This window comes from Achroia grisella, unplaced genomic scaffold (genome assembly GCF_030625045.1).
Source record: "Achroia grisella isolate CSIRO2021 unplaced genomic scaffold, CSIRO_AGI_Agris_v1 utg906, whole genome shotgun sequence".
Lineage (NCBI taxonomy): Eukaryota > Metazoa > Arthropoda > Insecta > Lepidoptera > Pyralidae > Achroia > Achroia grisella.
Window position 1 is genome coordinate 170,273 of NW_026713064.1, and position 27,838 is coordinate 198,110.

At 32.1% G+C, this 27,838-nt stretch overlaps 2 protein-coding genes across 2 annotated transcripts; one reads left to right on the plus strand and one right to left on the minus strand.

Moving 5' to 3' along the window:
- Positions 1 to 288: 288 nt before the first annotated feature.
- LOC131853766 (cyclin-Q) lies at positions 289 to 2,786 on the plus strand. The gene is made up of 2 exons (XM_059204802.1): positions 289 to 1,056; positions 2,107 to 2,786. The coding sequence occupies exons 1-2, from the start codon at positions 391 to 393 to the stop codon at positions 2,194 to 2,196; spliced, it is 756 nt and encodes a 251-aa protein (XP_059060785.1). The 5' UTR covers positions 289 to 390; the 3' UTR covers positions 2,197 to 2,786.
- Positions 2,787 to 3,089: 303 nt separating this feature from the next.
- LOC131853767 (cAMP-dependent protein kinase type II regulatory subunit) lies at positions 3,090 to 25,984 on the minus strand. Its single transcript, XM_059204803.1, has 8 exons — positions 25,451 to 25,984; positions 19,852 to 20,042; positions 17,989 to 18,126; positions 16,712 to 16,924; positions 10,327 to 10,498; positions 8,117 to 8,206; positions 6,955 to 7,126; positions 3,090 to 3,922 (listed from the first exon to the last, which is right to left on the minus strand). Exons 1-7 carry the CDS (start codon positions 25,662 to 25,664, stop codon positions 6,996 to 6,998), a joined length of 1,149 nt encoding a protein of 382 aa, XP_059060786.1. The 5' UTR covers positions 25,665 to 25,984; the 3' UTR covers positions 3,090 to 3,922; positions 6,955 to 6,995.
- Between the last annotated feature and the right edge of the window lie 1,854 nt (positions 25,985 to 27,838).

The following is a 27,838-nucleotide window of genomic DNA, read 5'->3' on the forward strand; positions in this document are numbered from 1 at the left end:
ATAAATATAATAATTATAGATATGTAACTTCCCTTTGCAACATAGGCGCATAAATAATAAAATTAATTTATGTCATGTTGGTATTTAAATTTTAACAAATAAATATTTAGCAGTTTAATGCTCAGTGTTGATTTTTAGGAGTCCACAAAAAAAGAAAGCGGTTAGTACAAGCATGTTTAAATTTAGTTTAATTTAGCGTGAGGGCGCCATTGTACATTACGTTGTAATATGTATACACTGTAAAAAAAGGTTGTCTATTGATAAATTCTGCCGCACAGATTAATATGGCTGGCGTCTTTCTCTATGTTTCTATGTAGTGCATCTTTGGTTAACCTATTATCATTAATTTAATTGAAATTATTTGATAACTTTTGAAATTAAAATCTTATTATGAAGGACGTGATAGATGTATTAGCTTTACAGAATAATAGACGCGAAAGACGTCTACCGGATTACAGAAGTGCTCCTGGTCACAGTTTAGCTACAAACTTTATATTTGAATGTGGAATAAAACTTCTGTTACAACCGGCAACTGTTGCTACAGCAGCGATATTTTATCACAAATTTTTCAAAGAAGCCGATAAAAACGATTATGATTGCTATGTTATTTGCACCGCTTGTCTTTGTGCTGCTGGGAAATCGCGAGACGAGCCTGTTAAACTACGCGATGCGGTAAACGTTGCATACAATTCTATAAATCGAGGTGCTGGGCCTTTAGAGTTAGGTGAAGAATACTGGTTATGGCGAGGAGCTGTTGCACAAGCGGAGTTACTAGTGCTACGACTACTAGGGTTCAATCTGGACGCGCCTTCTCCCCATCGCTACTTATTACACTATTTACGGTCACTTCAAGAATGGTTCCCCTCTGGTCAGTGGCGGTCAGCGCCAGTACCCCGTACAGCAATGGCATTCTTACAAGATTTTCATCATTCTTCATCAATTTTGGATTATAGAGCGCCACATATTGCAGTTGCGTGTCTGACTTTAGCCCTGCATGTACTAGGAGTATCTGTACCTTTGGCCTCAACATTAGACGATGATGCGGCTTGGTACTCGGTAAGTGATATTTATAGCAATTTTGTCCTAAAACATGGTATTTATTACTTAATCTACACAGTATTACACGAAACGAAACAATACATAATTTGCTCATTTTGTTAGCCATACCATATTATGTGTATTGTACCACCATATTATTACTTTATAAGTATATACAAAATTCATTACAACACAGCTCTTAGGCATAAAGAGTACTGTTTTATGATTTAGTATTAATAGAAGTAATTGTAATAAGTAATGAAAATGAGTTTTTAAACTTCTGAGTGATTGCAATAGGTTTTTTCTGCTATTTTGACATATGTATAGGGTACTTGAATTAATAGAGAGTATTTCGCACAAGAGGCCACCACTAGTGTATGTAGTATTATTATAATATTCCAGTTTGCAATGTCTTCCGCTAAAATCTAGTCTGTGCTTGTATCATTAGGTTGAAAAATATACAACAGTACTAAATATTGTCTTGAACAAATTTAATTTCGTACCAAATAATATTTTTGCGGGAAGATCTTCTTAATGCCGAAATAGGAAGAGCTATTTGTATCGCATTTTCACTGGTGATCCAAAGTGAACCCCAAGCGCAAAAAGTCATGGGTTCTGGTCAGTAGAAGTTCACTTCAGTTGAACAATGCAAAAAATGGGTGTGATGTGGCATCTGAAAATTTCTAGAGAGATGGCCAAAATTAGTGCCCAGTGATGGACAATACTTCTATTAATATATATACATTATTTGAAAATAAATCCATAGTTTAAAAAAATGCTCATTTTTAATTCAAATACTCTATAATAAAATCTTATTTTTTGTAAACACTACTAGAAAAGGTATTCTAATTAAAATGTGATATTTTTGAGTTAATATCAGTATCCTAATGTAGATGTGACTCATCACTATGTCAATAACATTCTACAGTCAGGTCAATCAGATTAAATATTATTACTTATATTAGATCAGATCAAATAATAATGATCAATGTTTTGAACCTTAATCATGCCACTGTCTAGTTATATGTAAAATTTATGAATAAACAAGGTATCATTTTTTAATTACAGGTGTTTACAAAAGATCTCCAGAAAGAAAAGAACTGGGAAATAATGGAAAAAATTATGCAGGTGTATGGCCGGGAACCAGAGCCAATTTAAATATAATTGTAATTAATCTGTTTAAAGTTAATTGACTGAATGTTAATTCATCTATGAAGTCATGTGTTTCTGTATTGCCAAATAAAAAATTTGAAAAATTTGATTTGTTAAACAAGTTATATATTTTAGTTGGAATGGTAAAATAATAATACGTAGTGGAGTCCTTATGACTCCATCACATATTGATTTTTTATCTATTTATTTTTAGAGATATTCCATGCATCAGACTGTGCTATATAGTTAATCCATATATACTATAGTCATTTTAGATTTGGATTTTGGACCACATATTTTTTCTTTTAATTAAATTACTGTTCTTTATGTAGAACCCATCTTGCAGGAAATCCTAATCACTAAAACAATTTCTTATTTTAGGAACTCACTATCATGGTGTCGCTTTTATTTTAAAGATATAACTTTGGCAGGAATTACTACTTTAAAGTATTCAAAAACTGTAAGGTATAAAAGGGATCCTTTTGTAGACCTGTGGGCTAATAGCTATATATATGGTGGGAGTATGTATTCTCTAAAGAAAAGGAACCATTTTCCCGCTAGAGAATGTCACATGAACTTCATAGAATATAATTACATATCACATTGATCATTATTCAGTCTGTACAACTGAGAAATAAAAACTGGGTGGTCTAATTAAAACATATATATGTTTATAAAAATATTACATATTAAAGTAAGGTAATTCTTCCTGCCTTTGGATATTATATTTTTACCTAGATAACCTTTTTTTGTATAGTTTGTTTCTTAACAGCTCATTTTAGAAATGGCACTGTTACACACTACCTTAAATATACAATTCCAACTAATTAATACAAGTACATAGACTAGAAGGAGTAAGGGAAGAAGACATTCGATTTAAAGAGATAAAGTAAACAACATTATAGATCTACAAACAAATATAATTCAGTTTTCTAACATTTTACGATACATAATTTTTATAAATGTACAGGGTAAGCTCATGACGTGAAAAGCGGTAGGTACTAGTTTTCAACTGGCTACCGGATGTATCTTATGTGGTGCAATATTATTTAGACATGGGAGACGGCGGCGCGCGGTGGCTACCGCACTGATATGCTTACTCACATGGTAGTAATATGACAACTTACACCTAGGGTGAACGTGAAGATATGGAGTTTTTTCCATTCCAATGTGCTGTCAGATTACAATCTACATTAGACACCAATGACTAGTATAATTTATAAAAAATTACGCTACGTTTAAGCGTATCGAATTTCAACTTTACATCAGTATGCCAGAGAATGCATAATAGCGCCCCGATTGGGAGCAAATAGCGGCGAGTTTTCTGTGCGTCCCATGGAAGACAACAGAATGAAAACCTCTCCACGATTCACGCATATAAATATTTGTGCTTCTAACATAGTAGGTATTGCGAATAGATTGCATTTGCGATTTAATCATTCAGAAAACTGAATCTAGACGTGTAATCAAGATAGCCGTTGCCACTTTTCTGATGCATTACAGCAAATGCACGATGTTCTTAAACACCAGTTTATAGAGAAATATCTTATACTACGATTTATTAAAATCTATATAAATAAATTCCACACAGACAAAATTTAACACATGATATTGATGTAAACGACATAGATAAATGACAGTAATTAGTTATTGCACAAACTATTTAACTACTGGGTTCGGGACACTGGGGACACACAGAGAAATGACGTGGCGGACACGTGACGCACCTCACCTGTACAATGTAACAAACACATCGTTATACACGGAAATATCAATATTTTATAGGTATATAATGTATCATAGAAGGGAAAACCTCTCAAACAAGACTCCACACAAAAGCAATCAAATATTTGTCCACATGTAAATTGAAGTTGACAGTTGTCGATTGACGCACTATATAGGTATTTACTATAAAATACGATTATAAATTCATTAAGAGTTAAATGTTATTTACAGACACAAGTAGAAAGTGTTTATTGTAGGATTATATAAACTTCACGACATGTATATAAAGAGTTTGGTATAAACACCCAAAAACTGTCAACTTTTTAAAATACAATAATGGATTGGAAATGTTTCAGTATAAACTAACAAAGGTTAAATCTAAACGTCCAATACTCCAAGTGTTGTTCAACTGTTTAATCTTCCGCCCGATGCACTAAACATATACTTCACAACACATTTCACAAATATTAAAGGCAGTTCAAGTAGGTTAAAACACGAGATTAAAATTTAAGTTGTTAGTGAGAAAGTTTTGGTTCTAATTGATTTTGATGGATGTTTTGTATGAAATAGGCACTTGAAGTGAGAAACATTGCAAATAGATGGGTATAGTAAAGTCAAATAAATTTCTATAATGACAATAAATTAATTAACATACATATATGTAAATCAGTAACGAAGGAATGTATAAGCTAACCAAAGGAACTCTACCTGTTAATGATTACAATATATCGAAAACAGCAATGTAAAGATCGAAATATAAATTCCAATAAATATTCTAAAACTGTTCGACAATATCTATGCGGTACTTTGAAGAACAGCTTAACATATGAAATAAAATTATTAACATTCAATTATTTAGTTAGGTATATTAAAAAATAAAACAATAAAATCTTCTATGGCAGCTGAAACAAATTTGTACATCTTTGTACATGGCGTCATAAACGATACACCTCACCCCTCAGGATTTGACTATACCCCATTAAAATTTCCTAATCTACTAATATTTTAAAATACAATAAGAAATGACAAAAACTAACTACTAAATAGTAAATATGGACTTAAATATTTAGCACTACACAATCATGATCAATACACGTCACCTACTTTGGCTGGATTAACAAATAAACATTTGTAGACTTGTCTAATTAAAATAATACTGGAAGTTCTACCTGAGGGTCAAACGTGTGCTGGAGGCGCGCTCGGGTGCTCGTCTCACACTAACGTCATAACGCAATTGGTGGTCAAATCACACCACACGTACACACACACTAAATACCAATTACCATACTACACGGTGCTTGTTGTACGCAATTATACAAACTATCTCCATTAAATAAAATTATAAACATTACACCAATTTGTTTACTCGGCTACATAAGGGTACAAGTTGAGAATCAACATGCTATTTGATAATTGGAGTTCTTGTGTTCCCTATAACATAACAATGTTCAACATACCTCAGATCTATGTAAAACCGTAAGAGCAAACAAAATAATAGGAACTCTCTATAACTAAAAAAAAGTTTTCATAAGATGTAACACAATTATAAGGTAACACAAAATATTCCATCTTCTTATTACAAAGTCGAAACATTCACATGTACGTGGGCCGAAATAGAATTACATAAACATGAGAGTTTCTTATCCATTACCAATATGAATATTTCTAGACTTGGTAATTACAATTGAATACGCCCGAATGATATTTCAAATTTCGCAGATTTGTAACAATTACATACAATGTAACTATTATTTAATTTGGCATTCAATATCTGTTCCGCACATTACATCTCCATATACATACAATTTTACGATACATTTAATTTAAAAAATTTAAAATAAATAAAATTTTAATACAAAGTGAGTAGATTTAATCTAATCACGGAAACAAAATAGTACTCCATGCTTTACCTATAAGGTATATAAAATTTTGTATCTTTCAGAAAAGCTTGTGTGAGTGAAAATTTCTTAAGTTCATAGTAACGGCGATAGAAGTTGAGAATATCCCAAGATAAAACGAGCACGAGTGCCTAATAGCATTGCATTTTCCACTCTCACTACTCAAACATCTTTTATGGTATAATTTTAAGTCTAATGCCTTTACTCCCGATTCTCAAATACGGATTATATTTATCAGATGTTAGCTATACTTTCTGAAGATAGCTGTCGCAGATAACGACCATAGTTAACGACGTATCACATCCTCCATAGATCAAAATATTAAATATCTTAGTTATTGCACTCTATGTTAATATGTCAATTTGCTAATAAAGTATTTCTGTAGATTTACGTGAATCTACAGAAATACTTTATCAGCAAATTGACATACACGTTATGTCACGCGTCACGCGATAGGTATGTTATGAGAATGAAGTGATGGTCCGTATACATTTTATTTCTGCGATAACTGCACGCACGGCGCAATTGTTGGTCGGTCGCTGAACTGTACCTTATATTTACATAGCTACTAAGGCATTATTTCTCTATCTAAAATAAGCGTATTTCAGTTTCAATGCAATATTATTGAGCACTCGCCCGTTTGCGCGGCTTTCGCCTTCCAATAAACGCGTAATCAGTACACACTAAAACACTAAATTATTATTTGAAAAATAATTATCAAAATGGCACTGTTTGACAAAGGATATTCTTCGAGAACTAATCACCTTACTCAGTTTGTACTCAGTAAAACATTAGTAGCTGTTAAATTAGTAAATTAATTAGCGATTTAGTAAGCGATCGCTTGAGCATAAAACATACCATACTTTGGAGGAAGTTCCGAGATTATGCTATCTTGCTAAATTCATCTATGATACGGAAATGGTTATTTCCTTTGCGTTTTTCTTCAATATACAGAAGAGTATAAAACAATTATATCAACTATATATTGTACTAATTACTACAAGGTATAATATTACATTAAATAAGTAATATAAAAAAATAAATAACGAAGTCAGATCTGTATGTTTCTCTCAACCGAAAATAAATCAGCATAATCTCAGTTTCCATACATCCAAAAACATAAAACCAAACAGTAGATTACGGTAAATGGAAGGGGAACGTAATGATGCCGCGTCGCGGCGTTCATCGCACGTCGGTGAGGTTGCTCTTGTCACCAAACAACTTCACCAGTTGTTCCTCGTAGTCGTCAATGTTGCGCTTCATTATCTCCATGCATGGGCCCAGCAGACGCTCGAATGTCTCCACGTCCAGGACTGAAATTAATTTGTTTACTGTTAGCAGAAAAGCATTGAGGCCTAAGAACAAGAAATAACTACATTAAAAAATATATGATTTTTTTAATGTAATTGGAATAACAAACCAGTTGATGGTCCACATGATGGTTCAGTTGTAATTGACGTTTGTTAGATATTGAAAACAAAAATAAAACTTCGAGTTCTACTTATTAAAGTTGGATTTAATAGTCTCCAGAGGTGTAAACCATAATAAATAAATAAAACTAAGCATGCTGGTAACCGTCGTGTATATACGTGAATAGCACTATGGACATCAAATTATTAACAGGACTAAGATATAGTACCACATAACTGTAATTTATAAGCCAAATATACACCCTACAACCAAAACACACGTTACAAACCACGCTGATTAGCTACTGAAATAGGTGATATTGTACCTCAGTCTCACCTATTTCAACCCATACGAATAGAATAGAATTAATATATTGAAAGATCCTCTATCGTTACAAAGCAGCGTCGTATCTAATTGCAATCTTTTTGTTCGATGGATGATGGCAACAATATGGCCCAGTTTTTCATAGATTTTATCGAATAGTTGACGATGCTTCTGATTAAAGTTTTTTAGAATTGTTATAACTTTGTTTTTGGTTTAAATAAATTCTTTAACTCTAATTCTTTAAATATTAGATAATAATACGATATTGTAATATCGTTTATGCTGCTGACGTGTCTCGACGTACTGAATAAGAAATAATGACCGCCACTCTTTTCTTTATATAATTTAAAATATGTACAAACAAACTGTAAGTAGCAACAGTCGCATTTATATGACGTACACGAACTGTATCATGACATCACGATATTATGTAACGCCTGTGGTATGGTTCATGTGAGGTTGTCGAACTAGCTTACAAAGCAATCTGCTTGGCAGGTGATATAGATGAGACAGAAGTGCCAACAAAGACGACTTTGCATAAAGTACTTTGTGAACATGTGGATACTTACATGCCACTTTGGTGGGTCCGACAGCGTAAGCAGACGCAGCACGCGGCTTATGGGTCACCAACGCGAGCTCGCCGAAGTAACCTCCTTTGCCTACGACAAAAAGGCCAAATAAAATTATAAATAAATGATACATGACAAGAAATTATAACAGTGATCATTTATAACAATAAAATATTGTCCATTGTCTGTAAAAAGATATGCATAAAATACAACAGTAGCATGACCTTCACTAAGGCACTAAGATAATGTCATCTGTTGGCTCTCCGGAAGACTAAGATGTAGTAATGTCATGCCTTTGATTGAAATGCGTGCGTAGCTAGAAATTACATGCCTCATGTCAGTAAAAAATAATTATTTTTCCCAATGTTGGTTGTCAAACGATGCCCATAAAGTTGTAATATACATAATAATATATATTTGACTAGTTCGACATCTTTTAGATGTATCACAAGACAAAATGCACAATAACTCTTTACTAGAGACCAGTCACTAGAAGTAAGTCAATTCCTGTATTGGTGATTTAAATCTTTTCGTTATTTATGTATTTCGTAGTGCTCTATCAGGTATAAAAATAATGCTTGTCCTATGTAAACAAAACATATAAAAATTTAATCAGTCATATTTCTTTATGAATCAAAGTCGAGTTAATTAGTGTGAAATTCAATTTATATAAGATTGTTTAATTTAATTAAATTTAACTCAAATTGGAGATTTATGAATGAAACTACGATGTGTTTTCTGAGTATATGCGTTTTTATAACTGAACATTCAGAATTAATTACAGGTTAGTATGTATGTATTAAATTAATATGATTGCTATTAACTAAAGATAATTTTAGTCTGAATTCTTAGTCTCTATATCGATGTAGTATCAATATTTTTAGATGACCAGCTTAAGCTGTCAACTAAAATATCACTAAAACTCTAGAGCATTGTAAAGACTTTGACGAAAACTCCATTGTTTCCATATTATGGTTAGGGTTTCGTTCTTACATTATGTATAAATACTTAACTACAAATAATTTATTTGTGGCTGACGATCAGTATTTTATTTTCCACAACGTCCTTTCCATACCACCTTTTTGTAATACAAATCTGTTAATCCGAAGTCGAGTTATGTTTATATATTCTTCGGGAACAATATACTAGATAACTAAAACCCATACTAATATAAAGATTATTTGCATGTCGGTGTTGAAATAATAGGATTCTCATATTGCGAGAGAGCCCACTTCGACATGAACCTTAAAAGATTGGTATGATAAATGATGATGTTAGTGGGAAACCTAATACAATCCAACTACTATAATATATTCATGTCTAATGATTTCTCTTCTCTTCAGAGAATGTGGCGATGATTACCCACATGCAACTACAATTATTGGCCTAGAAATTTCTGACTATGGAACAAGAAACGCTTGTAAGCGAAAGACACGTGAAATCGACCCATTAGCAGAATCATAGCGTATTAGACCCCACCCATTGAATGCACCAATTCCTTTGTCTTACCTACTCTGCATTCACTATACCACTCTTCTTTACCATTCAGTGCTGTAAAGAAAGAAGAATCTTTGCAAAGATGTTCCAATTTCAATTCCAAATAAATACCATGATGAGTCTGAGTAATTGTCTTGTTTAGAATTGCGTTTGACCAGTTTGTAATACCAAAAATGTCTTACCTATTTTTGTGTTACCTTGAGGTTCGGATGAGTGGTTGGATGATGAAGTTTATTTACAATTTACCAGTTTCAATTGTCAATCAATACCAGTAACTATTGCAAATAATATAAATAAAAATAATAGTAATAAGCTTATGTATTTATTGTTTATAATTGTACTAAGGTTTCAGTTATAGGATTGATATACATATGCTTTTTGTTATACTAAGATCATTAATGATTAACGCGTATACATAAAAAAGCTAAACCTATTTCAGGAATTGGAATGCTTTTGTCTCTTTCTTTCGAGCTATTTTCTTATATTTCAGATATTTACAAAACACTATAGGTACATTTGGAGGATGTTTTAGTTATTATGAAAAAGAAAGTATAATATCATTATAATATAAAAAATGAGTCTATCAATTAAGTACTGTCGTATTAAATTTCAATTTCAGTTCAAGGTCATTTTTTAAAAATCAATATAATAGATTTAGAATATTATTAATTGGTAATTGCCTAGTGATAAAATTAATAAATTAGGGTACGTACCGAGGCGCTTAATCTCGTGCTCGTTGCCGTCGTCGCGGGTGATGCGGATGCTGACGGAGCCGTCCTCCACGAAATACATGCCGTCGGCGGTGTCTCCCTGCCGGATGATCAGCTCGCCATCGATCAGCGAGCGAGGCAGCAGCGCGTCCGCCAAGTTAGCGCGCTCGTACGACTGTTAACAAATCACACATCTCAAAAAATCGTGCTAATTAACTGTACGTATATTAATATGTAATTAAGCTGTGACCAGGATTTCACTACAGTGAAATTTATAGCGCACGTCTTGTTCTGATGTATAAACTATATTATTGCATAGATTCATTAAAATCCATTCAGTAGTTTTTGCATCAAAGAGTAACAAACATCCATCCACAAATACTCACAAATTTTCGCGTTTATAATATTAGTAAGATAAATTTATCTAGGTCTTAATACTTTATCAAGTGTAACCACGCGATTCCCACTGGAAACGATCCTGGTTTAATTGATCATGATAGTCTGACTCGACTTCATTGATGGTCATCAGTAGAAGAGGGTGGGATCAGAATGAAGCAAGTGCGCACTAACATAAAAAAAAAGACTCGTGTAAAAACACCAATAACGAGCGGTGATAGGCACTATCTGGGATAACACTGATTATAATATATTATAATATTAGCGTTATTCTAAAAATAAATCGTTTGCAAATATACCTTTATTGAGTAGTTAGAATCATATCAATTAATTTAGTACATAATTTTAGCTTTCAGATCCGTCAAAAAACAATACCTAGGTTAGTTGGGTGTACAAAATATCAACCGCTGTTTTTATTACTTTATTTAAAGGTCAAACAAAATATTGTTTGCGGGAAGTCGAAGGGCACTACAAATTGGATTATTAAATTAATTTGTAACAAGTACCTTATAAGCAAGACAGTATTGTAAACAATTATTCATATTTTAGTCACGTTTCAAATTTGAACAACGAAACAAGGATAAGTTTTATATATTTAACTAATACTGTGGTAAAACTGTATTTAGCATGACAGGTAATTATAAAATAACATTGTTTATAATGGGGACGTAGTGAATAAATTAGTTTATTTCTCTTATAGAAATGTTATATATACAATTAGTTTTATTACGACCTCGGTGGTCGAGCGGTTTAGCACACCGCCTTACTTCCGCGGTCGCGGGTTGGATTCTTCGCACGGTACAAACATTTGTATTCAGCAGTACGATTTTTTGCATCGGTATTTTCTGGGTATTTTCTATGCATGTATGTACAAAGTTACAAAAAATGTATGTATTTATATCAGTTGTCTAGTTCCCATAACACAAGCTCTGCTTACCGAGGGACTAGATGGACTAGGGGCTATATTAATATTCCAGCCCATGATAATGAAATGGTCCACCCGCCTGCGTTAACGATATACGTTGGCGGGACACTACTGGAGGATCAAAGTATCAGGATGAAGTTAGATGGGCTAACTCATTGCTTAAATTATATTAATAGTAGAGTATCACTACGTTGTATTACAGCACCTCATAAAAAGGGTAACCTGGTCTTTACCTATAAATGAATATTTTTTTCAAACGCTTTTTAAGTGATCACTGTCAGTCAAATAACCTCTTTATATACAACAAAACAATTTTACAGTTTACCAGAAGTATACAGACTGAAACGTCATCTGCATGGGTTCTCAGACTTGCCTATATCAGCCGCCAAGCAGCTTCATTTATAAGCAGTGTTTCAGCTGTTGTGTGCAGATTAGGGAATGAAATTACAGGATAAGAGGCATTACATCTTAGTCCTCTGGAATATAGGCGACGGGAATCATGTTTTCAAGTCACACTCTCAATATCACCAATATCTGTACCGTAGTGCTGTATACGTATAGAGACGACGGTTACCGTTTACCGTCAAGCGGGCCATCAGCCTGTTTAGCATTCCTAATAATAAACCCAGTGTAATTTAGCTAAATAACTAAGGACTCTATTGGCAATGTTCGCCGAGGGAGAGCTTGTATATAGTCACGTGTGGGTCATACTTATATAGCATAGTCATCATCATATAACCAGTCGTTTGTAATCTATTTTCCTATTTGAAGGGATTTGAGATAATACAAGACACGACAACTTTAATCTCACCAACAGAATCGCATGATGGGAAAAAATAATTAATTTTGTTATATTTGTGGCGCTGTAAAATTGCCATTTTACATCATGTGGGCTGCTAGATTATTTGCACTTTCATTTAAATAAAAAAGTTGCAATTTGCTGAAGGGCGTCGATTTTTTTATATCCAGTGTTAGCAAAAGTTAGAACGTTTGCGTGCCCATTCACATGTTTAGATTCAGTCGCGAGCAGGAATGGAAGCGTTGCGTATGTCTGTTTATTTATTGTTTATGTCTGGACGTACTGCGTTCCTACGCAATGGACTGGAAGTATGGGTAGGTGTTTTATATATGTGTTATAATAAATTTAAACTACCCATGTTAGTTTTTTAATATAGTTTGACCGTGTTTATCTGATTTTTTAAATTATAACTTAATTTTCACGGTATAGAAGACCGCAGTAAGGAAATATATAATATTAGCGACCTGCACTTGCTTCGCACTGTATATTTACTGTGGTAAAATGGAGCCTATATTTTAAATTAGACATATAACAATATATCGGTGATCTCCATTCACATCTATATAATAGTTTTTAAGTGACGCATGCATGCATTAGATAGATAAAAAAATTATTATGGTACGTTACTATAATAATTGCTTATTAACAACGAAACGGACAACTTTTTTCATTTAAATTTTTCATCATCAAATTTCATTATGTGATTATTTTTTGTAATATCTAATAATACAGAGTAGATAGAAGTACTTAGATATTACATTCATAATACTGATAAATAATAGTGATAATAATTTGTTTTCATCCAATATTTACATTTTACATTGTTCCCTGGTACCTAAACTAACTAGAAACCTGTATTTTAGGTACCAGCTAGGAACCAGCCGTCCCCTTGCAAATTTACAACTACTAAAATTACAATTGACCGAAAACATAACAACGAGATAGAGAGAGAGAGAGAGAGAGAGAGAGAGAGAGAGAGAGAGAGAGAGAGAGAGAGAGAGAGAGAGAGAGAGAGAGAGAGAGAGCGAGAGAGATATTAATACGAGAACATAGTATATAATTTCACAGTTTTCATACTCAGGACGTTTCAGCCATTTCAAAATATTTTTTTATATATCATGATTAGATGTATCCTTTATTTTAATGACAATTGACAATACCGCAGACCACATCTAGAATTGTAGTCACCAGCATGTATCTTGAATATAGGATTACATTATTTTGATATTTTGAATGCAATGTATTCTTAATATTTATGAGTACAAATATTTGTAGACCAGTCAGTATTACCGGCTTTAGACTAATTTATGATATGTTTTCCCAACATAGGTACGTCATGAGCGACATCAATTTATTGCATGATAGTTTTGATAATATACATACTTTAGTCGTTAAAAAAATGTTATCAGTTATGTTACTTATTCCTGTTATCGTTATAATAAAGTTAAGTCTCTTTCCTTAGTCTCAATAAAGTAAAAAAAAATACATTGACCTGATCAAAGTCTGCGTAGAATTAAACACTCAAGTCATCTAAAGAGGGTAATATGACATCAATTTAAACGGTTTTCTAATGGAATATTAGCGAATTTGAATTTATTTACTCATTCATAATATACCAATAATAATTATTTCGTTAAAAATTTTTGTATTTATGTAGATTGAAATTACATGATTTACATATTACGCAATATTTAGTTTACTTAATATCTCGATTTCGACAGAAAAAAATATATACAAAATATAAGTTGAGCTAAATATTTTATTTATTAATATTGATTATAATTCCTTACTAATATTATAAATGCAAAAGTAATTCTGTTTGTCTGTCTGTATTGCTTTCAAAAACTACTGAACCGATTTAAATAAATTCGAATTCTTGCGGAAAATGTGGGCGTGGCCTCTCTAATTATTGGCTATTTGGTTATCGTTTTTGTTATATCAATTCAGTAGCCTATTTTATATAAAGTACAATTATGTATTGCGTTATTTCTGTTATATACGGTGCTGCGTACACTGATCAAATACACTAATTCAATTCAAGTCTGCATACACTTGTACAATTTATGTAAATTAGCATTTAAAAAGTTGTTGTTTCAATCACAGTGTTGTTAGGTATGAATTGTAAAGAATCAATAAACTACAATAAGTTACACTAAGTTACAATAAATTATACCAAGTTATGCACTTATAATAACTTGGTATAAAGGTAGTACTTAGGTTTGAGAAAGACATGGGCAACTAGAAACAGTTAAATAAAGGATTCAGTAAGTTGTTCCGATTACCGGACAAATCCTCGGAAATAAGTTAGTCAGATTATAAAATATTACCTGATTTTAATTAAGTAATTATATACCTAATTTACCGGTACTCGGCCGCAAAGCCGCTTATCAAACACCCTAATCTAACGTAAATCAAATTTAATGATAACATATTATTTTCACCGACGCCACCCGTATCAAGTTACGTAGCCGATATAATAGATTTGCTTATCACTTTCATATCAGCGACAATTGATTCTTAGACAGTTAATAGTACTTGTAACTATGCATTTTACGATTACTTTATCTATTTTATTTTATACCTATCATAATTCTTATAATATTATAAATGTCAAAGTCGCTTTGTTTGTTTGTTACAAGTATTGTAGTCAAATCTAAAATCGTCTATCATAAAGTAATAAATATTGATAAAAGTATATATTATGTTACTTAATATAGGACCGACTGTTAAAACTTAACTACGTCTCATACCAATTCAAGCCATTGATTTTAAGTTAGCAGTCAATACTGCATTTTCGGGACATTGAGCACGAGCGACACCCATTCAACTACGAAAAAGAGGGGGCTTTAAACTTCAAAGGCGTCTGTAAAACTACACTTCTGAATTCTTCTATAATGTTGTATTAAGATATCTTTTTTGTCTAATCTATGTGTATATAGTAAATAGATGAACATTATTAAGCGAAATACTTGTAGTAATTTGTGTTCGTATAAATAATTATTAACTTCATGCGTTGTACAATATACGCTTATTTAAAATACAGTATGTTGTAAAAAGGAGTATTGCATATACATATTACATTTTTTATGGCCCTCATATTTAGACATAATATATTATAAAAAAATGAATATTAATAATAGCTGATCCTAAAAAGAACACAAAACAGGTATGGATAATTCTGTATAAACTGGTGAAGTACAAGTAATATAAGTATGAATAATGTATAATTACGTAGAATTTTTAATAATTTAGAAACAGAGATATGTCTGATAGAAAAGTAACAAAATTAATATGAATGAACAATCTCAAGTAAACCATGTACGAAAAGAATCATCTAAAATCTGACTCTATGCAAAAACGTCCCACGCAACAGAAAATAAGAGAATTCAGTTCTTTTTATAGTCGCTTAAAATGTAAATAGAGATTGGAACTATAATATTTATGATAAACATAGATATTATCAATAATCATGTTTGCATAAGTACCTACATAATGTAATCGACTTCATAGAGATGGTCGGAAGATTTCGTAGACATTTGTAATACCTTACTTTTGATAATGATAGATCGTATCGATGTTGTATTTTTATCACGCAAATGGTGACATCACTTTCTTCTTTCTGAAGTGAAATAACGCTATAAAATTATGTAGCCCATCAGGCATTAATCAGGCCTTGAATATATCTATCATCGTGATAGTCTTAAATGAACGTCATATAATATTGATTTAACACCATTTCTAACATATTAGATATTATATTTGTGAGTTATATTTCCCGTTGTGTATTTTAATGTTTATAAATTAAATAAGAATAATTAGTTAAAACATTTTCAATCACAACCAAGAGATGAGACCAAAACTACAGTTAATGTTATTGTTAACAAAATAACCATTAAAAACTGCAAACCGATGCATATAATATAAATAAGATATATTCAAAATGCCATCCTCTCATTTAATTGATCAATTGAAATTTAAACCCAAATTAATATATAAGAGCTGTTCCAGTAGACTGGTGTGCAAGGCTGGTGGCAAGTGATGAAGTGCAGTGACAGAATTAAATACATAGATTACACATTTAATGTTGGTGTTGTTTACCACCATAGTAGAATAAAAAAAAATAAACATTTACATCACATTGAAACCAAAATATAAGCATAAGAAATTAAGATTTTGTAACGGTCCTGTTCTCTATCACATCATATATGTATGCAAAATATTCTACATTTAAAATTATAAAAGGTACATTATTTAAAAAATGTGAATACCTGGAGCGCCTTAAGCATGGGCACTTTGTCGAGGAGCTCTTCGTACAGCTTGCGCTTCTTGAAGGCGCTCTTGAGCAGGATACGACGGAAGGTGTGGCGGTCCATGGCCCATAGAGCGCCCGGGGACTGGGCGCGCACCGATGCCGCGCGGGGCATGTTGTACATCAGCGCCAACTCGCCGAACGAGCCTGAACCTTCGTAAGTATGGACCACCTGGTTGATAATAAAAGTTTTATGCTGAATATGACACAAACATACATCTATATGTTTAAAATTCTCATGTCTCAGTGTTAGTTGCCATACTTCTCTGGTTTACTCTATTTTGATGAAATTCTATATGTATAGTCGGTAGATTTGAGAATAGATTATCTATTTTATACCCATAAGTGAAGTGTGGCCCACCACAATTTTTCAAAAAAAATAATCAAGGTAATTTTTTTATGATTCGGCATTAAAAATACATACCTACAACCGAAAATATTTCCCTTCTACTATCAAACCTTATTTCTTAATAGAGATATTAATTGATATGACAAAACGTACCGGTAAACATTAGTTAGAAGAATATAAAATTGTAAGAACTGAAAATATACGCTGTGAGATTTTCGAAATAGTTAATATTCATTTAAGAAATAAGTAATGGAAATAAAATATGCTGTTTAGATAATATAATTAGTCTATCTATGTGATATTAAATTTTTCATATTTAAATTTTAGTTTATCTAACAGAATACCTGTAGGAATTTAGTAAAGGTAACAGTAGTAAGATCAACAAAAGTGAAAATAAATAGAGATAATTTATTATCTTGTCCTGCAAAACCTTTTAGAACGTGTGGGTGTAGTAAGTTTTAGTTGTGATTAGCATAAGATCAGTATTATTAAGTTTGCTACATAGTTTATTCTGTTTTATTGTTCCTATGTATTATAGTATATATGTTGAATTATTATGAAGAGCGATTACAAAGTGCGAGTGCTAATTGGAAGAAAAAAAAATATTACCCTCTCATCTGGGAAGGAGCCAATTATATGGTCTCGGTCATTATAGCTCAATCTGTGAGAAGTCCTATGATCGGTCTCACAAATGGCGTTAACGTCGTTTTGACAGCTAATAGTTGAAAAGTTATACAAAACTTCAAAGTAATAATTTGTATTTTAGATCTAAAAAGAATTAAGAACGTTTGCAATTATTCGTGCATAGACATATTGAAAGATAATAAGCAGATAGAAAACATCTGGTTGTAGTCGGTTGAAAATATTCAATCGCCATAAAATATTACCTTCTCGATGCGGTCATCTCCGGTGACGAGTACATCAAACATGCCATTCTCGATGACGTAGAAATTGTCACCATCATCACCCTGCCTGATTACATACTCGCCGGGCTCGGAGCGTTTCTCAAACATAGCGTCGAGAACCTGTGTGAAGTTAGTCTTATTAAAAAAATTGCAAATTTAATAAATATCTACTTATATTCATGATAATTGTACTGCACTATAATGCCGGTCTTATTGGACTGTTGGTGAAAATATTGTTTCATTTTGTATTACTCAAATCGAAATTTAATGGTCAAGTCTTCATATTTTTTCATAATTTCTGGAATTTATACTGACAATATCATGAAATCTAACAAATTTGTATGTCTGTATGTCTTTTCCCGCTACATAATACAGAATACAGAATTTATAGTACGACAAATCATTATAAAACGACGGACAAATGACGTATGTTTTTGGACTAAGCTAAACCACAGATTTTCTCTAAGTAATTAAATATGTATTTCATTCCAGTGAAATACATATTTCGTGGATAATGGTTAGTTGGGAGTTATTTACTTAGCGGATTTTTTTTGTATCCGGATTCATTACAAATAATATTACTGAGCCTCAATAAATAACTCAGTATTTGTATATAATACTGCTTAACTATACTGAATTTTAAGAATATTTCTTAACCAATGTATTTTTAATGGCTGTTAGATAATTTGAAAATTCAGTATGGTTCGTCCTTGCAACATTTTGAAGAAAAACCAAGCAGAATGTGTATTATGCAAGAAAGTTAAGAACAAGAAAGTTATCAAGGTTTCGGTAAACTTTTGCAACTTCAAATTCTGTGTATGTCTATGTTGGCGTGGGTATAGATAATATAAATAAGTAATCCCATTATTATCGCACTGTCCTCTGCATAGAATAACGTTATTCCGATCGTGTTGTATCAAGGCTAATAGTTTCACAATAATATTACTGTAGGTACTTATCCTTGTTTCTATTTCAGAGGACTTTCCTCATAAGTATTGTAATATCTACAGTTACATTTCTGTTATATAAAGATAATATATTTATAAAGTAATATCTGTTACCCGCGAATTCGTCTACATACAATCAGTCTATCTAGGTATAAAATTTCATTAAGATACGTTCAGCTGTTTAGTCGTGAAAGTGTAACAAGCAAATAGATAAACAGATTCGAATTAATTTTAGTGCAGATTGAACATTAATAAAAACTGACTTCAATCATATTATATTAGTAAAGTCAATAGTAAAGTTTTTGTAGGCAATTTAAAAGTACTGTATGTTGGATTTATAATAATATTATCTATTTCCAGCTACTTAATATAAAAACAATATCGACCTATATTATACATACCTTAAAGACTAATAATATAGAAAATAATTAAATATTAAATACACATTTTATACCGACCAGACTATAAATTTGTATTCATGAGTAGGTATTTGATAATATCGTTCCGGGCATATCTGCCAGGCACATGGCATTTATTTTTAAATTACAAATCTATACAGGCTTGTTTGGTCGCAGTAATTTTGCATATTGTCACCTAGGAAATTAACTTATTCCTCTTGAATTGGGTACAAGAGGGTTTTTTTTTTAATATACTCCACGTCATAGAAGTTAATTCCTGTTGAATATGAAAGAAGAGCGGTGTCACGGGTATCAGTTAATCAAATGATGCCCGTGGTTTTTTGCTTTTTCCATCACAATTTTCTATAAGATAGTCCATCAGAGTAGTATAATAATAATTTATGTTATTTCACACAGCGCCAACTGGTACGTAAGACGGTATGCTAAGCGGCTAGACCACCGAGGTCGTCCGTCAATATAATTAGTGCACTCAAACATACCTGCTGCATCTGCTGAGCATCAAGCGAGCGGAACAGCAAGATGCCTCGCACCGCTTCAGCGAGGCGAGCGCGCTGAGCGTCCGACTTGGGGAACACGGCGGGAGCGCCCTCGTCAGAATCATCTTCCTCGGGGTCGTAGGTCTCCGCGAAGACAGACTTGCGCCGGTTGTTGAAGCGCGCCACTGGCGGCTCTATAGTTGGCAAAAGGAAATTATCATGAAATATTATGATCGATCATTGTTACATTACGACATAAAATATCAGCAATTTCCCACGTGTTTACCTGCAGCAGTTAATGCCTGTGTTATAAAATAAACCTACATTCGTTAGACTAGACCTAGATATGACTGGAATGAATTTATAGACTACTACTTTTTGTTGTGTATGTTTATAGTTGTAACATAGAAGTATGTTGACGATTGAGGTTTACTCAGCGTTATTTAACTAGATAATAAGTATGTTTAAATTGATCAAAGCATCGAAAAATTAGAAAATATACAAGTTCCAATTGTACTGTTAATGATTCGTTAGAGCTAATTCTCAATTAACGATACACACAATAGGTTCATAAAAATAGCTCAGCTCGTTTTATATTATTATAGATAGATTAGATTACATCGTAGTAATATATGTTAGAGAACCCGCGTCACCATGTGCATTCAGTTATAGAAGTGTTTATTCTTCAAAAGGTTACTCGGCCTTGTTAAGTCAGGCGCGTAAATAAAACATTGGTCGGGTATCGACTAAGTTGTTGACATTGTCTGTAACATATGGTCCATGTAGAGCAGGTTTTTCTATAAAAATAGTTATAACATGTCGGTACTAGTTGCAAGGTTATAGAAGTTAAATAAACAGTAATAGAAACTGTGCTTTCACATAAATAGTACAGCGTGAGGCAGTGTTTCGCAAAGTGTGTGCGCCATGGACATTATTTAATGTGCTGGTGGAACAGCAGAAAAATTGAGCCTTAATAACTATTGCTCCAGATTTTTATCTCTTGTGCGCAATTGTCCAGGCTCACTTTTTTATGATGATTTTATTATTTATAACGACAAGTAGTAAAATCGAATCAAGTCGAATACTGTTTCTGTTTGTATATTAAGGTTTCACGTAAAAACGAGAAACTATTTTTCACAATAAATTAACATTGAATATTTTTATTACACTACTATGGTTGGCTGTCATCATTGTGCTATAATAAAAAAATATTTACAAACAAGCATTAATATCGCCATTTTTTCTGTTGTAGTACTAAAACTTTATATTTGACGAGTGTACCTTGAACACAAGTTTGCGGAACACTGTCTTACGTACCTATTACGTTTGTCGTTCGCGTACTACTGACGTCATACTTGCACACTACTGAGTTATCCTAGAAAGTAAGACTCATGAATATTGCATTGCATTGCTTCAAAAACGAGGGGAGAAATTACGTTCTATATCATTTCATAGCAATTCAATGTGACGTTAAGAATTACTAATAATTTACAAGATATAATAATTTCGAGCAAATTATACCTAAGTAGGCACGCCCATGTATAGATTCAGGGTTGACCTCTGTTAAATGTTATCTGTTAGCATTTTCTCATAGTACTTTAAAATTTCCGATCATACAAGCAGATTTAATAATAATAGTTGTTACGTAATGTTTTGTCTGCTGAAAATATTTATTTATAGCTAATTGTTACTTGTTCATTGCATTTATAAGAAAATGTAGCAAATTCAGAAAAGATATTGCATAACTTTGTACCAACCTAGATGAGAAATGTTTTTAGTTTTGTAGTCAATTGTTTTTAGTAAACTTTATACCTAACTAGCTGTCTTGCCAGTTAATTTAAATGTATTGGCGGCCATCCCCATACTTTCATCATCTGCCTGTGCCATTACTATTTTCTTATCGTTCACTTCGATTTCCTTTAGCTCGTCTCCCAAGGGCCGTAATATGTTTATAAGCCTATACCCAGCCTTAAGAACTGGACAGCAAATACAAAAAGGGTTTTCATGTCCCACTGGTGGTTCTAGAAATTAGTTCATTGAAACCAACAAATTCTTCAGTTTTATGTATGTATATATTAATGATGCTTAATTCATTTTAAACGAAGGATATTTTTGTTAAGTCTATTTAATAATAATAAATTATTTAGTAGTGTAAGCCTGCGGAGCACCACAAGAGAGTGACAAAATATGTATGAGGTCAGGTCACTATACCCATCCTGACAATGTCATTAGGAATTAATCAATATGGTTTCTATGACTTGGAGGGACCGCATGTTATGTTATATTGTTAACAATGTGGTCACCTATTCCCATTACTAACAATCCTTTCCACCTGCAATCCAAATGCATGCAAATCCTAAATCATGCAATGATTATTGAACATGGTTCAATAATCATTGCATGATTTAGGAGACACCAACAGGTTTTCAAATCACGTGGGAATGACGTGAGAACACTCGTGATAATCACTCGTCACTTCTCGACTTTATAACTACTTGTAAATGTGTCATTTTTTACCCAAGTATCAAGGCAATTGTATATTTTTTTCGCATAATTAAATTAGTTACAGGCCTATTTATCTTTCTTCGAAGTTAATAGTTGTTATAGTAGGCAATTTAGAGTTTAGAATAAATATTTTGTGTTGTAATACGTACGTAACATAAAAATGGATCCTATTGTCGTGCATGTATAATGACTTCGAGAACTTTGCTCTAACATATGTACCTACGCAATGATTTACTTTTTCAGATAACAAAAATTGTAAATAACCAATTATATTAATTAATAATAACAATTACAGCTATTCTTTGAACACATACGACTCTTTCCCTATATCTGGGAATTTGATGATTCCTTTTTCAGCCAATACGTATTGGAAATAATTTTCCCGCCACTTTTAGGTATTAGGTTGCTTTTAGTAATAAGAAATATACTTTATAGTTATTATTATTAAGTAAGAAATACAATATAGAGATAGAGGCATTTGAAAATATACAAGGCTGGATTTAAAGCAAGAAAGCAAAAACCGTATTCTCATTAAATTCTTGTTAAAAATCAACCTGAGTGAGAACGAGTGAGAGAGAGTATCATCAATTCTATTGTTTTTGTAACTCGATATTTTGACGATTCTGGTAATTGTTTGTTATTGATCGGGTTTAGTTGCATGTTGGTCCGATACTATTTTCTTTATTAGTATTTTTATTTCTTAATATTGTATACTTCTTAACTACTGACACTATAATAATTAGGAATACAATCTATTACTTATGCGGTGGTAAATATTATTGACCAATCTAAGTTGTAATGTGACTTTTACAACACGAGTTAGCAACTATGGTTTGTTTTGTCAATTACATATTTCTACTATATTTTTTATGCTACATAAATTGGTGGTGAACAATACAATAATTATCATGAAGTTAATTTTGACATTCTTTTTATGGTGTAACTGTTCCCAGTCTTTTAAGAAATTAGGTCAGTTCACTTATTGTAGCGATTTCACCAGAAAATAACCACGATGTTTCCCGTAAAGATCGCGTGGAGGTAGCCTGATATGGGCCACTCCACTGCTAGCAACTATTTCTAATTATACTAAAGAAAGAATATGAAATTTCCCGTAACTAACCACTATATATATATTTTCAGTAGGCATTTTTGATTGCTCTGATTTAGGTATTTCAAGTATTATGTAGACGCCATATTGAAAATCTAATTAACTGGATCAATACCTACATATGTGTATAGTTCTGTATGTTGAGGTAATTATACAGAAGTCTCTAATTTCATTGATTAAATTCATTATAACAGCAATTACACTATGTAAACACAGATAACAATTTAATTTGTACTTATCTATAAAGGTTAACCCAATTAATAAAATTTTATTAATTTTTCATAGATGCAAAAGTATATATCCTGACTGAATCCTGTATGAACAAATTGTATGCACAAGTTAGTGTATAAAAAAGATAAATTCTTGTAAAATGTACTTGATAAGAGTACATAACAAACAGGTTGTTCAGATAAGTGATATCATCTTCTAATCTCTAAAGTAAGTTCAGATAATCTATGCCCTATGGTGTTTATAGGAGATAGCAATTAAAAGTATATGACATCACTAATTAATCAACAGGTATTTACAGCTTCTTCATAATACTCTGTTACAACATAATAACTGCTCTGTTATGTCCAGTTATTAGTAAGTATAATAATATCCTATTAAAAGACAAAGGCCTTTTTAAATGACTCATTAAGAACCGAATGTTTCCAGTAATGCTCCTTACATGTGTAAGTACCTAACATATTTAACAATGAAACAGAACATCTCATATGCAAATACTACTCAAGGCCTGGTTAGCACCTGTACAATTCATTGTACATTCATTAAAGTGTCTGTGGTCACATTTAAACAGCCAATTTTATGTAACACACAAGTAAAACATAACAACATCTGGTTCAGTTCAAAACATTAAAGTCAATGGCAGACAGGGAAAAAATAAGCCAAACTCATCATCACACAACTTCAAAGCTTTTAAAATAAACACACAAATGGGAGCAGCATGTAGGTAGTAAACATTGTAAATGTACATCTCTACAAACACTATAAAAAGTTTCAATTTTTAAATCATAGTTAGTATTTGTGCTTCATACTGTTAATAAATATACATATTGTTATTACATGAATAGAAAATGGTTTAGTGTCATATTTTTCTTCATCATCTAAAATGATTAGTTTACAAGACTAAAAGTAATAAAATGTCTTTTTTGTTATTTATTATTTGGCAACAGCATACAATATTCCCTAAAAACTTATTTTATACATAAATAAAGTTATATCACAGAATCCGTAATGGCAATGTGCCAAAACTCAAATGATTACTACTGCTGGTAGTAAGAGAGTATTAATAAATATTTTTTTATATTCAAGCTACCAAAAAGTGGTATAACTATTAATAGAACCGTGTGAATCTGAATGTAAACTATAAAGAGCTATTTTACTACTATTGCTAAAAATTAAAATAAGTACTAATTTTACTATGTCTCTACTCAGCATAAAATAGCAGATACACATAATGTTATCCTGATGATTGATATTGATGAAGATTCCCAAGTTAAAGGAGTATGTATGTAAGTGATATGTTGAATACTGATTACGAGTACTTGTTTAAGACTTAAGTAGAAACATGGGTGAACACACATGTGACTACTAGAACTAGGTCACTATAATATTAGTTCCAAAGTCATTATAAAAACTATTGAATTCAATAGTTGTATACTGTAAATTATTGACATTTTAATTACATATCTAATTAGATAGTAAATTACATGTGTATTAATTTTATTTTTTTATATAGTTATTATTATTGGGAGAGTATTAAATGAAAGATAAATTATAGAAATGACTCTAATATTTTAGTTAGATGTGCAAGTCTTTCTCCTTTATTATATTTTTTTCTATATTAAGGTACCTATGTACTACCTGGTTAATTTATGTGATGAGGAGGCCTAACACTACTGCACCTAGCGAACCCACCTTACTGACGTCCTGCACTTACTCTTGTCTGTATTATTGTTTTTCTAACAAATATGAGTAAATTAGTACCTTCTTCGTCTGATATTATGGACTCATCGGGTGTGCCGGCGGTGGGGCCCCGCACTATGGTTGTCGTCCTGTTGTTCTGTAACCTGGTGAAGAACTCGACCGCGTAGTTGATCACGTCCCCTGGCTGCTCCAGAAGGTAACTTATGGTGAATTCCAATAAGATCTCTCTAAGGTCATCCGGGACTTGTATGCGTCCGCCTTGAGGCCTGCTCATTTCTAACGGCGTCGCCTCGGTGTATCGATATTATCCCGTACAGAGAACGTCAAAACGACACGTTAGATTACAATTTCAATATCATAGCCATCGAATTAGCTAAAGCGACACACCAACGAGCAACTTTACGACGGGAAGTAGCACTACATACAAACGTTAGTAAGAAATAAAAACACACTATTATACTAAAATTTCTTTCAAATAATAGTCTTTTCTACTTGAAATGAAATGTAATGACACACTTTTTTCAAAATAATCTTCGTCCTCCAGCCTGACAAATATTAATTCTCCCTTCACTAAAGTAAAAATGGCGATTTTTGGATTGCCCTACTTCACACCACTTGTTACTAACTTCACTTAATATAAATGTATTGCTATATTAAAAATAATTATTCTATATTGATTGTGTATAGACGATATGCTAACCTTTATGGAATGTCCAAAATAAGAAAAAAATCATATCAATAAGAAAACAATCAACGCCTGCCGATGCAATTCATTGTTAGAATATTATAATTTAAAATACATTATACTTTAAACGCGATTAAAAATAAAGTTACGAATGCAAATACTAAACGTAGTGATTATTTGCTCTGTGATGGCAGAAGTATTCCAAGAGTGAGTCAAGTAATTATGGATCGCGTCTCTTTCTAAAGGAGTTATAGTGATAGGAGCGTAGAATTATTATTGAATTAATAAAAAATAATTATATTTTTAAGTACATTACTAAACAGATTTAAAAGAAGACCATATTTATCTCCTGCTTTTATGCTGGAGGCAGTAACTATTGGATTACCTTTTTAATATACCTACATTCCTTAATTTCCTACTTCATGAATTATATTTAAGAAGGGGGAAGTCCCCTAAGCCCGGACGGCTCCTAAAACTAGACCTAAGCCTTGCGAAGTTTTAATCTAATAATATGTAGTCTGTAAACAGTATTTAAAGTATGGAATGTTAATCATTCATAATCATTAATAATTATTATCGCTATGGTACTAATTTAATATAAATCATGCGTTTTTGCGTGATTAACATAACAAACATAACACACAATGTTAAATATAATTTTTCTTGCATGTTTCTAAGGGTCCCTAAGTTCGGACACGGACACAGTTTTAGAACAAGTTAGTTTTTGTTTAATTTATTATTTTTGTTTTTTTGTTTTTAGTTTCAACATGGGTAAACCCAAACCGAGATGTGAGAAGAACCTCAAACATGACATATTGAAAAAGGCCATTGATAAAGTGATGTCAAAAAAATTATTTCTTAAGTCTGCGGGCGTATTATGAACTCTTATTCCCATTCAGTTTACGGCTTAAACTGAACTGCCTGGAAACTGACTGGATTTTAAAAAGTTCATAATACACCCCCTGTATTCTACGATGTGCCAAAAAGTACGCCATTTGTATTAATTACGCAAAAAGTACGCTATTTGTATTATTTATATTAAAAAAGGAGGGGACATAATATTACCACTCAAAAAAGGTAGATTTGACCCAACTTTTACCGTGGAGTATGAAGAAGCTCTAATTGCGCACGTGGTGGATATGTCAAATAGGTGCATGCCTTTAACTAGTAAAGAATTTCTCAAATTGGCTTTCGATCTTGCGGAGCAATTAAAACTGAAACATCGCTTCAATATTGCAAAGAAAAGTGCTGTTAAACATTTTTACTATGATTTCGTCAAACGCCATATAATAATAGATCTCGGCTTGAGACCTGAGTCAACGAGTCTAATGAGAGCTGTTGCTTTTAATAGGGCTCAAGTTGAACGATTTTTCAACAATTTAAAAGATATTCTGAAAAAAATAATATAATAGTTATTGTATTGTCACCATTTTGTGTTTAATAATGTTTAAGTTTAAACATGAACGAGAATTTCGCTGTCCGTCATTAGGGGATGTTTTTGAAAACGTCCATGTTTCTATGTTAATTATTCTTTATTATTTAGTATATTTTAAGTAACATTTGAGACTGATGATATATCTGTATTGATAAGTTATATAACAAAGGGCTTATTAAAGAGATATAACAAATTAATCTGTAACACGATTTTTTTTATTTTTGTTATTCCTTAAGGGTCCGTTTCTCGGTGAACTCCCCCTATTACTTTTGCGACCAAAACTAAATAAGTTCATACTACTCCGCTAGGCTCTATTTAATTTTTATAT

What these genes read in the sequence shown, in the direction of transcription:
- LOC131853767 (XM_059204803.1), bottom strand. Translation starts at nt 25,664, where the DNA reads ATGAGCAGGCCTCAAGGCGGACGCATACAAGTCCCGGATGACCTTAGA. An exon ending in GAGATGACCGCATCGAGAAG is followed by an intron (nt 16,925 to 17,988) that starts GTAATATTTTAT and finishes ATTATCAACCAG; the next exon opens with GTGGTCCATACTTACGAAGG. An exon ending in CGGACCCACCAAAGTGGCAT is followed by an intron (nt 7,127 to 8,116) that starts GTAAGTATCCAC and finishes AATTAATTTCAG; the next exon opens with TCCTGGACGTGGAGACATTC.
- LOC131853766 (XM_059204802.1), top strand. Translation starts at nt 391, where the DNA reads ATGAAGGACGTGATAGATGTATTAGCTTTACAGAATAATAGACGCGAA. An exon ending in ATGATGCGGCTTGGTACTCG is followed by an intron (nt 1,057 to 2,106) that starts GTAAGTGATATT and finishes TTTTAATTACAG; the next exon opens with GTGTTTACAAAAGATCTCCA.